The following is a 13,036-nucleotide window of genomic DNA, read 5'->3' on the forward strand; positions in this document are numbered from 1 at the left end:
AGAAAGCAGCCCAAAGTAAAAAGTGAATAGAGTTTAAAAATCAACTTGATGTGATTAAGGACTTAGTTTATGTCCTGTCAATTAAAGTTAAATGTGGCAAAACCAGACTGCTTAATTTAAGATTTCACATTTGCTCAATGATTTCATCGTTGAGCAGAGAAGATCACAGATCGTTCTGGTTTCCAGCACTGTGGGCAGCATTGGTTTCTCGGTGTCGCGTTTCCCCACTGAAGCGCTAATCTAACTGCCTGTAAATATTCAGATCAGCATTTTCTTTTCTCTCCAGTGACACGGACATGACCCTTCTTAAACTTCTAGAGTTCATTATTGTCATCTCACCCTCTGTTTTTTTTGGTTTTAACTTCTCCCCTCCTGAAAATTTGATCCACATTCCCCATCTTATGAACATATTTCATTCCTCAAAAATAATAATTGTTTCCAACTGTATGCTAGTAAAAGTAAAAAAAAAAAAAAAAAAAAAAAGCTTTCTTTTCTAAATTGTCCTCACATTTGCTTAGTGAATTGCATCAGTTTCTTGTACAGCAGATAGGTGCAGTTTTGGGCAGCAGTGGGATTTGAGTCAACTCTGGCTTGGCTTCTCATCTTCTTGAAAATGCCTTTTTAAAAAATACTTGCACAGAGTCTTTTTCCAGTATATTCAAAGGTAAACTGAATTAACCATCACTTCTCATGCCTCCAATCTAAGTATGGATAATGCTAACATGGATCTTTGTCATGAAAGTACCTCACAAATTACACAACCATTTTGTCTTCTTGGCTTGAGAGGTCTTAGAGTTCTCTGTGGATTTTCAAATCCTCCCAGATGGTAAATGTTCTGTCCTTCCTACTACCTGGGCCTCGGTCTTAGTTTACTATGACTTGATTTTGGATGCTTAGGCACAAATTCATCATATTTTTTAATTGAATTCTAACTTGTTGATTTCAACTCAGGACAAGTATTTGCGACATGTGGTGAAGGAAGGATCATTATTTTGTTCTCTTGTAAAACAGAACAAATTACTTAAATTTTTTTTTTTAATTTTTAAATGTTTATTTATTTTGAGAGAGGGAGACAGAGTGAGCAGGGGAGGGACAGAGAGAGAGTTTAGACACAGAATCCGAAGCAGGCTCCAGGCTCTGAGCTGTTAGCACAGAGCCTGACACGGGGCTCAAACCCATGAACTGTGAGATCATGACCTGAGCTGAACTCTGACGCTTAACCAACTGAGCCACCCAGGTGCCCCAGAACAAATTACTTTATATACATGGTCTCTAACTCCTATAGTAAAAATTCCAGGGAAAAGCAGAATCATGAGAGAAGAAGCAAGAGTTAGGTATCTTTGAACTTTTCCAGTATGTAAGGAGAATTACCCCACATTTATTCTGGGTTCACTGCCACTGGATAATAAACCAGCTGCTTCCTGGAACACAGGCCACATGGACAAGTTTCTTGAATGCAACCTAACTGCAACAACATTTTCTTATTCCTTATTAGACAAGTCAAAACTTCACATTTTATCATATAAAATGAAAGTTGAAAAGACAATTTATTTATGGCTTAAAAATGGAAACTGCTCAGGGTTAAGCTGGAGGTGGGTTGAAGGAATACATGAAATTAGGCTAAATGTATTATAATTAGCCTCTGGGTACCTCTAGATTTTGATGGACTGTTCCATTTCTGTTTTTTTTTCTAATTAAACTGAATTCTTTGATAGATATTAAATAGTATTAGATACTGTTTTTTCTTAATACTAATTTTTTCTTAATGCTACTCTTATTCTATGTAGAAATAGTACTCTGAAGTAAGCTGAGGGAGTTTTACATTTTCCCCTTTGCTAGAAGTGAGATTGTATGTTTGCTCCTGTTCCCACCATTTCACAAAGAAAAAGTTTTGCTTGTCGATCTGGAAGCTTGTGCTTGTGCTCACTCCATCTTTTATGGAACGTTTATTTCAGATTAATGACCATTTTTATTCATCAGACCCGATAAATAGGTGCAAATTTTGGTCAAAGGGAGGCATTTAATGTGCCCTGTCAGCATTCGAGTTTTGTATTTTCTATTGGTAACAGTTTTGGAATAAGCTGAGCATTTTCCGGCTAGATGCATTTTAAAAAGTTATTCCATGAAAAATTGAGGTCTGAGATAAATTTTTTCATTTTATTTCAAATACCTTAGTTCCTCTCTAGCTTCAAGGAATGTTGAAAGGGGACTAGTGTCATTTTTCTATACAAATGCAAGATAAGAAACATTTAAGCTATCTTAAAAATGAAAATAAGCAAATCACATTTATATATCACTAAAATGCATAACAAAAGCTAACTACTGTTCATATTGGAGGAGATATTCCAAAAAGATGCCAAAGTATATCACCAACATATTTAAGGCTTAATTTAATAGAATTAAATCACCTTTATTCTATAAAAATAAGTTCAACTGCATATATTTACTACTTACTTCAATAACTTTCATACTACTCTACCACTTTGATACTGCATATTCTGTGCATAGGAAGAGTTGTGCAGAATATTCCAAATATTTAGTCACAAAACCTTATCGGTTAAAACATACATGGGTGTGAATGTGTATGTGCATATCTCATGTGCTATTATACATGCTATTGTACTTATAGACTATGTATTTTATAAAATAAACACAACATAAAATCTTAATTATTATTGCCATCACCCAATGAATCATAGCGTCATACTCTGAAGTAAGCACAACTTAACTCTGGAAACTACTTTAATCCAGACAATTTTTTAGCATGTTCCAAATGACTATACCTCATTTACTTCTGTTCTGTCCAACCATCTTAACAAGTCCTTAATAAAGGCCACTAAATAGGTCACTAAAGCATCATTTTTCTTCTTCACTTTCTGTAACAATGACTTTATTTCCATCTCAGGAACTGTAGGACCTCTTCCTACAATGACCTTAATTAAGTTGGGGGGTTCCGGGGCACCTCCAATCCAGAATTTCATGAAAGAAAGAGAACTACTTGAAGATTACAAAAAAAAAAAAAAAAAAACACCAAAAAAACACTAGATATTCTGAAACTCATGCCTAAACTAACAACTCTCTCTTGTTGAGAAGTAGGTTTATTTCATCAGAAGAAATGTGAAGCTCATGAGGACAAGCACGTTTATTAACACATTAATTCTAAGAGATAAGTCCAAAATGTCTAGCCTCTATTTTGTTCAAGTCAACTTGCCAGGGATTCTATATACCTTTTCTTTTTAAATATTTTTTCTTTCTTTCTTTCTTTCTTTCTTTCTTTCTTTCTTTCTTTCTTTACTATTTTTAATGTTTACTTATTTTTGAGAGAGAGAGAGAAAGAGAGAGAGAACGCATGCAGGGAAGGGGCAAAGAAAGATGGAGACACAGAATCTGAAGCAGGCTCCAGGCTCTGAGCTGTCAGCACAGAGCCCGACGGTGCAGGGCTTGAACTTGTGAACTGCGAGATCATGACCTGAGCCAAAGTAGGATGCTTAACTGACGGAGTCACTCAGGCATCTCTTAAATATATCTTTTTGAATGCAAGCTCCTTAACAACATGTAGTTGGCATGATTGTAAGGGGTAGGGGGCGGTAAGGATTGAAGTCTGAAGAGTTCTGGTGCCTTAAGTAGATAGTGGACGGCACTGTAGGACTCAGCCTCTCTCTCTATCCCCAGTGCTCAGCTTTGTGTTCTTCTGTCTGGTTCTTGGTGCCTCTGCTGAGTGATTCAGAATCATCGGCGCTCTCGGATGTCTATGTTTCACACAAGCAGTAAACAATCGATGCATTTCATGGGCAGCTTTTAGTTGATGTACTTCCACAGTATTCAGCGTCAATAATTTTCTAAAAGTTTCCTGTTCTTCATACTAGTGTATGTGTTTTTCTCTTACACATTAATTCTACACCAAGATACGTATCAAATGAGTGGCCACTCATTTGTGGAACATTAAATTGAGTCCATGGGGACTAAATTGCTTTCAGCAAATTTTATACTTGCTGTAGTGCTATGGAGTCCTAAAGACTAGTGCTAAAGTCTAGAATCGGTTCTCAAGCTGTGTATAACCAGAGTTAATTTGTGTTTTCTCATTGCCCAAATCATGCTTACTCACTGACACACCAGGAAATTTCAAAGAGAGGCAGGCAGGCAGGCATATCCCTTACTATCTACACTTGATATAAACTAAGTCTCAAAGATTAAGACTGTGATTAAAGGAAAAGTTTCCAGAATTAATAGAAATGTCTAGTTGCATGAGCACAATATACATTGTGACACGCTCTGAGGGCCTTATCAGGAGATAAAAAACAGATTATTTAGCTTGAGACTGAGGAAACTAAGCGAGATTGAAAGGAGATTTAATAAATCTTCAACTGTATGGGGAACATTATTATATAGACACATTTTCAAGTTTTCTTCATCTCCAGAGAGATAAAAATAAGAGATTAACACCAGGATAAGGGATTTTGGTTAAGCCTACAGAAAAACAGCTTGACAGTAATCGTGCTGATTTTAGAAAAAGTTACCAAGAGAATAATGAAAGACACTGCAGAAATAAATTAGCACCTATCTGAGTGGCTTATTGTTCTGCGATCAGCTAGAGGACTCAACAATTAGCCCAATTAAGCAAATATGTATCAACCATTCTTTGTTAAAGGAATCTACATTTTTGTAGAGAAAAAAGACAATAAGCATTAACCACTGTGCAGGGCATATTTTGACAATATCACCAAAGGAAACTGGCACAGGAATTCATAAAAGGAATAAAATCTATATATTTGGGCAAATCAAGAAAGAGTTCATGTTGGGGAACATCTCTCTACTTGTTAGATAGATGCTGCCCAATTCACGAATTGCTTATAAAACGAATTACATCTCTCTCAAAAAAAAAGAGAGAGAGAGAGTTCATGTTGAATCTATCATTGGAGATTAACCATGACTAAAAAAAAAAAAAAAGGTAATTTTGGATGGTGGATGAAAACAGTGGTGTGGTTGCATGTGCCTAAGCTTGAGGATAGGGAGGTAACTTCTGATTAAGGGAATGGCAGAAGCAAAAAGACACATGATTTACGTGGAAGAGAGGGAAGTGAAGTTTACTCGAAGTGTAGTGAGTGTTGAAGCTAGTAGACAAGCTTCCCAAGGGAAAGAATTCAGAGAGAAAAGGGCCAAGGAAAGAACTTGGATGAAGGCAAAAGAAGAGAATCAAAAGGAAGATGCTCAAATTCTAGTTCATTATTAATTTACTCTTTCAACAAATATTTGCTGAATACCTGCTGTGAGGCAAACACTGAAGTTATAGATGACTAAATATTTCCCACCTTTATAGAGTTTATAATCTAGGGACAGATAGCATCAATTAAATAATGATGCCAATGGACATAGAAGTACAACTGGAATTAATGCTGCAAAGTAGATGAGCTGCTGGGAGAAAGCCAGATTAGGGTTGTTGAGGGAAGGGGAAGTCCTTAGAGGGCTTGAAATATGGGCATGACATAAACATAACTGCATTTAGAAAAAAAAATCACCAGTGGTGCAGAAAATAGATAAGAGAGGGGCAAGTTAGATCTGGGGAGGTGAGTTGGGATACTGTTTCAGTATTCCAGGTGACAGATTATGGTAGCTTGGCCCAGAGTTGTGGCTAAGAAGGTGGAGAGAAGTAAACCAAAGGGACCTCATTTGAAAACTAAATGAACATGTGGGGCACCTGGGTGGCTCAGTCGTTGGGCGTCCGACTTCGGCTCAGGTCGTGACCTCGCAGTTTGTGGGTTGGAGCCCCGTGTTGGGCTCTGTGCTGACAACGCAGAGCCTGGAGCCTGCTTCGGGTTCTGTGTCTCCCTCTCCCTCTCTGTCCTTCCCCTGCTCACACTCCGCCTCTCTCTCTCAAAAATAAATAAACATTAAAAAAAAAAAAAAGAAAACTAAATGAACATGTAGTGGAGAAACAATAACAAGAATTGATGGAGAGGTTGAGAGAAAGTCACCTCCTAGATAGATATTGGATTAGTGCAATTGATTGGGTTGTGGTTCCATTTAGAGATCTGGTAAATGATGGAGAGAGGTTTCCAGAGGGCCATGATGAGTTCAATTTAGGGAATGTTCAGTTTGGGCTGCCTTTGAGATTTCAAGTTAGTGTTTTTTTTGTTTTTTTTTTTAATGTTTATTTATTTTTGAGAGACAGAGTGCAAGCAAGGGAAGGGCAGAGGGAGAGTGAGAGAGACACAGAATCCAAAGCAAGCTCTGGATTCTGAGCTGTCAGCACAGAGCCTGACAAGGGGCTCGAACCCACCAATTATGAGATCATGACCTGAGTCGAAGTCAGATACTTAACAGACTGAGCCACCCAGATGTCCCACAATTCGATGGTTTAATAGGCAGTTGGATATATGAGATTGAAGCTCAGATGGTCTGGGATTACAATGTGAATATTCACATCTCTCCTGTGAGAATATAAATAAACTCAATATAAATGAGATCACCCAGGAAAGAGTTCATCTAGAATGAGACGAGAAGAAGAGCTAGGGCCACACCTTGAGAAAATCTAATAACTAATAACTGGTTTAGAAGATAATGATCCTGTAATTCTCCTCAGGGAATTACTGAGCATAGAAGGAAAATAGGAAGAGCGCAGTAACACAGATGCCAAGAGAATATTATTCAAGAAAAAGAGCGGACTTGTTTTAATGAGAGCCAAATAAGGTGAAGAATAGAACACTTATTGGATCAGCATGGGAAAGGTGTAGATGCTTCTCCAGAAAAGCCTTCATTCATCTGCCCACGCACAATTAAATATACCTTCATCTGGGTTTCCATCGAGGTTATTCTGTTACAGCACCTGCTGTTTTTATTCAGAATTATAAAAGGTATGTGCCATCTCTCTTCCTAGGAAGGGTAAGGGCTGTTTTACACAATTAGTTTCTCAGAAATTGAGTAGTTCTTTAAAAATGTGAAATGTTAAATATTTTTTGAATACATGAGTGAAACATAAAGAATAGTTAGAAGGGCAGAAAAACCCAGAGACGAGTAGGAGTGGCAAGCACTTCAGAGGGTGTAAGGATGAAGAGACCTAAAAAATACCACCTTCATCCATGTCACACACGCCTGTGAGAGGGTTTAGCACTCTGGCTGTCACAAGGGTCCTTCTTCCAGAACACTCTGTTCAAGACTTTGAGTGTAGTTATTCATCTGCTATTAATTGGTCTCCTTTTTTTTCTCTCTTTTTCTTTTTTAACCAACCTACTCTATATCTCTATCTGTGATGTCCCAGTAGATATCAGATGGCTTTGCTGAATGACATCATTGATAACTATCAATCAGAAAACACATTATTAGCTACTGAGAACAGCAAAGGATTTGCCTTTCTAAAATCCAAATGAAACTTACCCATGAAATCAGTAGTAAATGGGCATTTAGTAAGAGGAGCTAATCACCACATGCTCTACGTTTAAATTTTAGAAATAAAATGAATTACCTTTGTCTCCTTCACTATCAAATGAAAATTTCCTTCTTCGTAGCTTACAGTTGTCTCCTTCAGAATCATTCACAGACTGTGATCGTAGTAAGAGATCAGCCTTTGTTAATGGACATGAAGATAAAATGGGAGATTACTCAATTTGAACATATTATCAGTAACTTCTCTACTGTTTCATATCATTTCAACCACTTTGAGACTTAACTATTAGATTGCAGGCAAATAGCTACAATACTTTGTTTCCTGGTTGTCTCTAAATTATAAAATGGACTAATAGAATAATTCAAGTAGTTTCACCATCTGATGGGGAAATCATAGTTGTGTAAGTTATTTATCAGAAATGTTTAGGAATAATGTCAACATTTAGAGACAACATATTTCTTCATGTAGAATGTATTTTATTATGTAACGTGGTAAAGTTAAAATAAAAATAATAATTAAAAAAATTGCAGGGGGCTCCTGGGTGGCTCAGTCGGTTAAGCATCTGACTTTGGCTCAGGTCATGATCTTACGGTTCATGAGTCTGAGTCCTGCATCGGGCTCTCTGCTGTCAGCACAGAGCCTGTTTCAGATCCTCTGTCCCCCTCTCTCCCTGTCCCTCCCTTGCTTGTGCACACACTCTCTCTCTCAAAAATAAATAAATGTTAAAAAAAAAATCAGAATCTGTATTACAGCAGGGAAAAAAGTGTAAGCTAATTATAATTAGCTATGATGTTTAAATACATGGTAATGATTACAAAGTTAAATTTCACAACAATAAATATAAAGTTAAGTTCAATGAACACTATGCTGTAAGCATTTTCTTATTTTGAGCTATTTATTATTTCTCCTTCCTCCCCTTCTGGAAATTATGATCACTTCTGTAATAAAAATGGAAGCTCCCAAATAAATAAAACAAATGGAAGTTCCTATTTTCTTTATTTGCTTGCTGCTTAAACTTTTTTTTTTAATGTTTATTTTGAGAGAGAGAAAGAAAGTACACATGTGCAAGGAGCAGAGAGAGAGAGAGAGAGAGAGAGAGAAGCCCAAGCAGGCTACACACTGTCAGCACAGAGCCCAACATGGGGCTCAAACTCATGAACCGAAAGATCATGACCTGAGCAGAGATCAAAAGTTGAATGCTCAACCGACTGAGCCATCCAGGCTCCCCTGGTTGCTGCCTAAACTTTTTATGTGAAGAAGTTATCTGGGGAGTCTGGGTGGCTCAGTCCCTTAAGCGTCCAACTCTTGATTTTGACTCAGGTCATGATCTCATGAGATCAAGCTCCATGTTGGGCTCCACACTGAGTGTGGAGTCTGCTTAAGATTCTCTCTCCCTCCCTCTGCCCCTCTCCCCTACTTGTGTTCTCTCTCTCTCTCTGTCTCTCTCAAATACAAAAATAAATAAATAAATAAATAAATAAACAAATAAAAGAAGTTATCTTGTTGTTCATCAAGGCAAAATCAGAATGAGGTTGGTGACATTAAACAGATTTTAATAAAGTACTGAATTCAAACCATTATAAAAAATATATGCTCTTGATAACTTGAATCTCTCATCACCTAGATATTTTTCAACTTCAGTGTTTTGAAAAGAAGCTATTTGAGCTGGTGCTTCAGATTATGAAGTGGTACCCTGGTGACCTTACAAGTTTATCCTCTTTAAGTCTCTCACAGTACCTGGGAATGACTAATTCTGGGGAGAATTAAATGTACTACCTTTTACCTAACTATTGAATTGAGGATTTTTTCCTTCCAGACAGTATATTAGTTAGCATTAACAAATAAATAAATAAATAAATAAACAAACAAAAAAAAAAAAACGCAGGAAAACAACCCAAAAAACAAACAAACAAAAAAAAAAAAAAAAAAACCAGAAGTTTCAAAAGCCCTAACGTTTGATTTCTGGCAAAAAGCTGTTTAGAATCAGAGCTGAGGTGATGGGGTTTTGGGGAGGAAAGAAGGAGGAATAAACTAGTAATAAATTGTAGACTGCAATTCTGTATTCTTAGCATAGTGATGTCATAAAGACACATTTTTAATAGTAGTAGAGAGTGAAAGAGACAAAGGCTACACTCTTAAAATTCACTCAAGGTTAAATTATGTGTAGAATCATTTAAAATATTATTTCTACTAGACCATATGCTATTCATTCTATAGCACTAATTTTGACTCAGGTTTAAGCCTGATTTGTTTATATTTCTGTGATTTGGAAATTGTGTGAAATATGGACCTAAACTTGAGTGAGTTTAAATGTTTCATTTTTATTGAAAAGACATTGCTAACCCGTGTGTGGTATAAATAATAGCTTGGAGAATATTCTAAGCCTTGTGTAAAATAAGCTCTTCTAGGGGACTTAAATAGCCTAAGATCATTCATATCTTACAAATAATTGGCACACTCAATATAAACCAAGGCTATTTTAAATCAAGTATGTCACCTAAGTGTTTCTGAAAGGTCAAATTTAATTGACCTCCTTGAAGTTATTCAATATATTTGAAAGTAATTAGACAGAATTCCTTCCCTATAATTTAGAAATTCCAAAATTAAGAGTTGGTATCCAAATATTCAGAGTTGGTAAAGTTTTGCTATATTTTGCTTGATATTGCAGAAGAGTTTTGGCAATCCAAGAATAAAATAAAATGTCATAAATCCAAAAATAAGTAAACCATTAACATATACCTTTGCACTCTCATGCCTTAGGTTAAAAGTCAACTCTAAGTTTGTGAGAAAGTGGTCGGAAAACTCGGGATACATATCCAAAACCTCTAACAAGTCTTCTCTCTGGATCTTATGCAAGTCACAGTACGTGAGAGCTCTTACGTCTGCATTAGACTTTCCAGGTTTGGCATAAAGATGAACCATTTCTCCAAATATATCGTTTTTCCCTAAAAATAAATAAATAAATAAATAAATAAATAAATAAATAAATAAAGGAGGTAAAAGGAATGTGAACTTAATGCTTTCTTTCTAAAAATACAAGGGGACCAGTGACCAATCCATGGGCCAAGGAATTCAAATGGAAGATCCCCTGGCCAACAGACACTAGAGCCTCAAAATTCTAGTACCTCCTACTGATTGCCTCAGTCATGTTTGTTTGCTGAGTGGTATTTTGCCTCTTAACATACTGGTCCTGATATAATGACTATTATTTCCATGTTTTGATTTTTTGGCTACATGCCTAGAAATGTAGCAAATATGACTTTAGTCTGCTATGCCTTACATGGCTAGAAAAGGGTCTTGCCATCCAGTAGGTGTGGTCCAATTTTGTCAATCCAGGAATATGAGAAAGGCAGCAGTGAGTCAGATTCACAAACTTTCTATCTCAGGATGGTCTCCAGGGGTGATGGCAAACATGGGGGTATAGTGGCACACTTTCAACACTTAGAGGACTAGGGGTATAATTTGAACATACCTTGTTTCCTTTACTAACCACTTTCAGATTTGCCCGTAATGACTCTGTCCAATTATTGAATATATCTAGCTTTATTTATAGTCTTGCTTTTTACCAAATGGCCTTTACTCTAAAAGTGTGTCCTCCTTGCTTTCTTGCCAAACCTGGGATTATCTCAGTGTCTGGCTTCTGATGGTTTCTCCTCATCCCCTCTCCCTGGCCACATGCCACCTACTTTTCCAGGCTTTGTTTAATACTGAGGATGATGACAGCAACAACAAATGCTTATTAAGAATTAAGTAGGTGCCAGGCACTGTGTCAAATGCGTAGGTGAATTATCTCATTCAATCCCTAAAATAACTTCATAAGGAAGTTACTCTCTATTATTTAAATACTATGACTATGAAAAGATTGAAGAGGTAAACTGATTAGACCATGGTCACCAACTTAGTTGGGTGAAGGGAGGGAGAGAGTAGCCATGTTTAAATCCCATGCATTCTGACTCCAGTCAAAACTTTTTCACACTTGATGTGTTTATCTCCTCCCAATATTTTACCTGAATGTCATGGCCATTTAGGTTTTTCTGTCTCTGAATGTCAAGACACTTAAAAATTATAGCTGTGAAATAAATGCTTAATAACTACCAATAAATTATCTATCATACATCTTTTAAAGATCATCAGTGTAAAATGGTACTTTCTTATATATATCCTGAAGCTTCTTTTCAGATTTAGAAAAAACTTTTTGGATCTGTTAAGTTATTTTTTGACAGACAAGCTTATATATACCCAACTACAGAAACTATCAAAGACTTTTAAATGATAAAATTCTAACCAGTCAAAAAATGCTATAATGTTCTTATTTTAAATGTGAATTTAATGGGTAGAAATCAGAGAGCACATCTCTATGACAGAAACTGATATGGGAGAGAATACATTAACTTTGTTTTAAATAAATACTTAGCTTCAAAATGGAACGAAGAATCTTAATTTGTGAGGATTTTAGGTGCAGATTTACATGGAAATGGGGACAGGAGAAAAGAATCTCTTGAAATTCTTTATAGTTTTAATACTTCAGTATAGATATTGTCAAAGAAAAGCTCTCAACTAAATTCAGCATGGGCTTTGCATCTTAATTAGTTTACACGACTGTAAAAATGAGCAAAAACTAAGCCAGTCAGCGTGTACTGCTTAACTACACTCTAAAATTACTGTTTTATAAAGCAAGAAGTCTTGTTACCTCCCTGTAGAAGGTGGGGCAGGCTCATTCTAAGATCAGGAAAGCACTGAAGCATGCTTCTTCCCTGGCAACATACAGAGCAAACTGTCAAGGCCGAATGTGGTGAAAATCCAACTTACTATGTAGCCACTACCTGATTTATGTTTTTATTCTTTGCCTTATGCATCTTGTCAATATGGGATTTTAAAAAACCGTCATTAAAATAAAATGATCAAAATATATAGGAATCACTAAAATTTCTTTGTCCTGTGCTAGGCCATACTCTGGTCCTACTAGGCAGCAGAGAAAACAGACAACATCCTGTCCTTTTGGATGTTGACATCAAGAATCTAGTGAAAGGAAGTCATTGAATTACATGTTCATTATCTAAATGGACCTGGATTTAATCCACAGGAAAACAAAAAAGTGCAAATGTTCACAAATATTGGGAGTGGATGTTCCCTCAGGGAGACTGAGTCTTAAGGCTGCTGGCTAGGTGTTAGGGACTAAACACTGATCTCCTTTCTCTCTGCTTCCTTCCTCTTCCCCACTCTTCTAACAGTCCAAAGAAATCCTACAAGTTCACACGGACTGAATTTGCTTTTGAAGACACAGATTGGATAGACGGACATTCTTTTGCACCCAAACCAGTTTAATTAGCTAGTAATTTTAATTTCCTCAACACCTTTATCCCTGAATGCTAAGTTCATAGCTCATAGTTCATAGGTCATAGTTCACAAGTAAGGACTATGTAATTCCATTTGGTGGGACACAGCAAGTAAAAGTGCAGAGCATATAGATGAAACCTATCAATACATAGACACAGTTCATGACAAGACATTGGCACATGCTAGCAAGTAACCCACAATGGACACATTTTATTTAAGGTGTTAAGGGATCCGAAATGAATCCAAGGCCCTCCAACATGAAAAGCGAAATGCTGACTCTTTTCATACATTTGGGTTCTGATGTTTAAGTAGCTTCCA

General features: G+C 36.5%; 1 protein-coding gene across 7 annotated transcripts in view; it reads right to left on the reverse strand.

Annotated features, from left to right (window-relative positions):
* Positions 1 to 13,036, reverse strand: part of KCNH7 (potassium voltage-gated channel subfamily H member 7) — a 486,826-nt gene that overhangs the window by 23,292 nt on the left and 450,498 nt on the right. For all 7 annotated transcript variants that reach the window (XM_045480018.1, XM_045480016.1, XM_045480017.1 and 4 more), the window contains 2 exons: positions 10,121 to 10,326; positions 7,460 to 7,559 (listed from right to left, as the gene is read on the reverse strand). In XM_045480018.1, the coding sequence (XP_045335974.1) occupies positions 7,460 to 7,559; positions 10,121 to 10,326 (306 nt within the window). The remainder of the gene's footprint in view (positions 1 to 7,459; positions 7,560 to 10,120; positions 10,327 to 13,036) is intronic.

This window comes from Leopardus geoffroyi, chromosome C1 (assembly GCF_018350155.1).
Source record: "Leopardus geoffroyi isolate Oge1 chromosome C1, O.geoffroyi_Oge1_pat1.0, whole genome shotgun sequence".
Taxonomy (NCBI): domain Eukaryota; kingdom Metazoa; phylum Chordata; class Mammalia; order Carnivora; family Felidae; genus Leopardus; species Leopardus geoffroyi.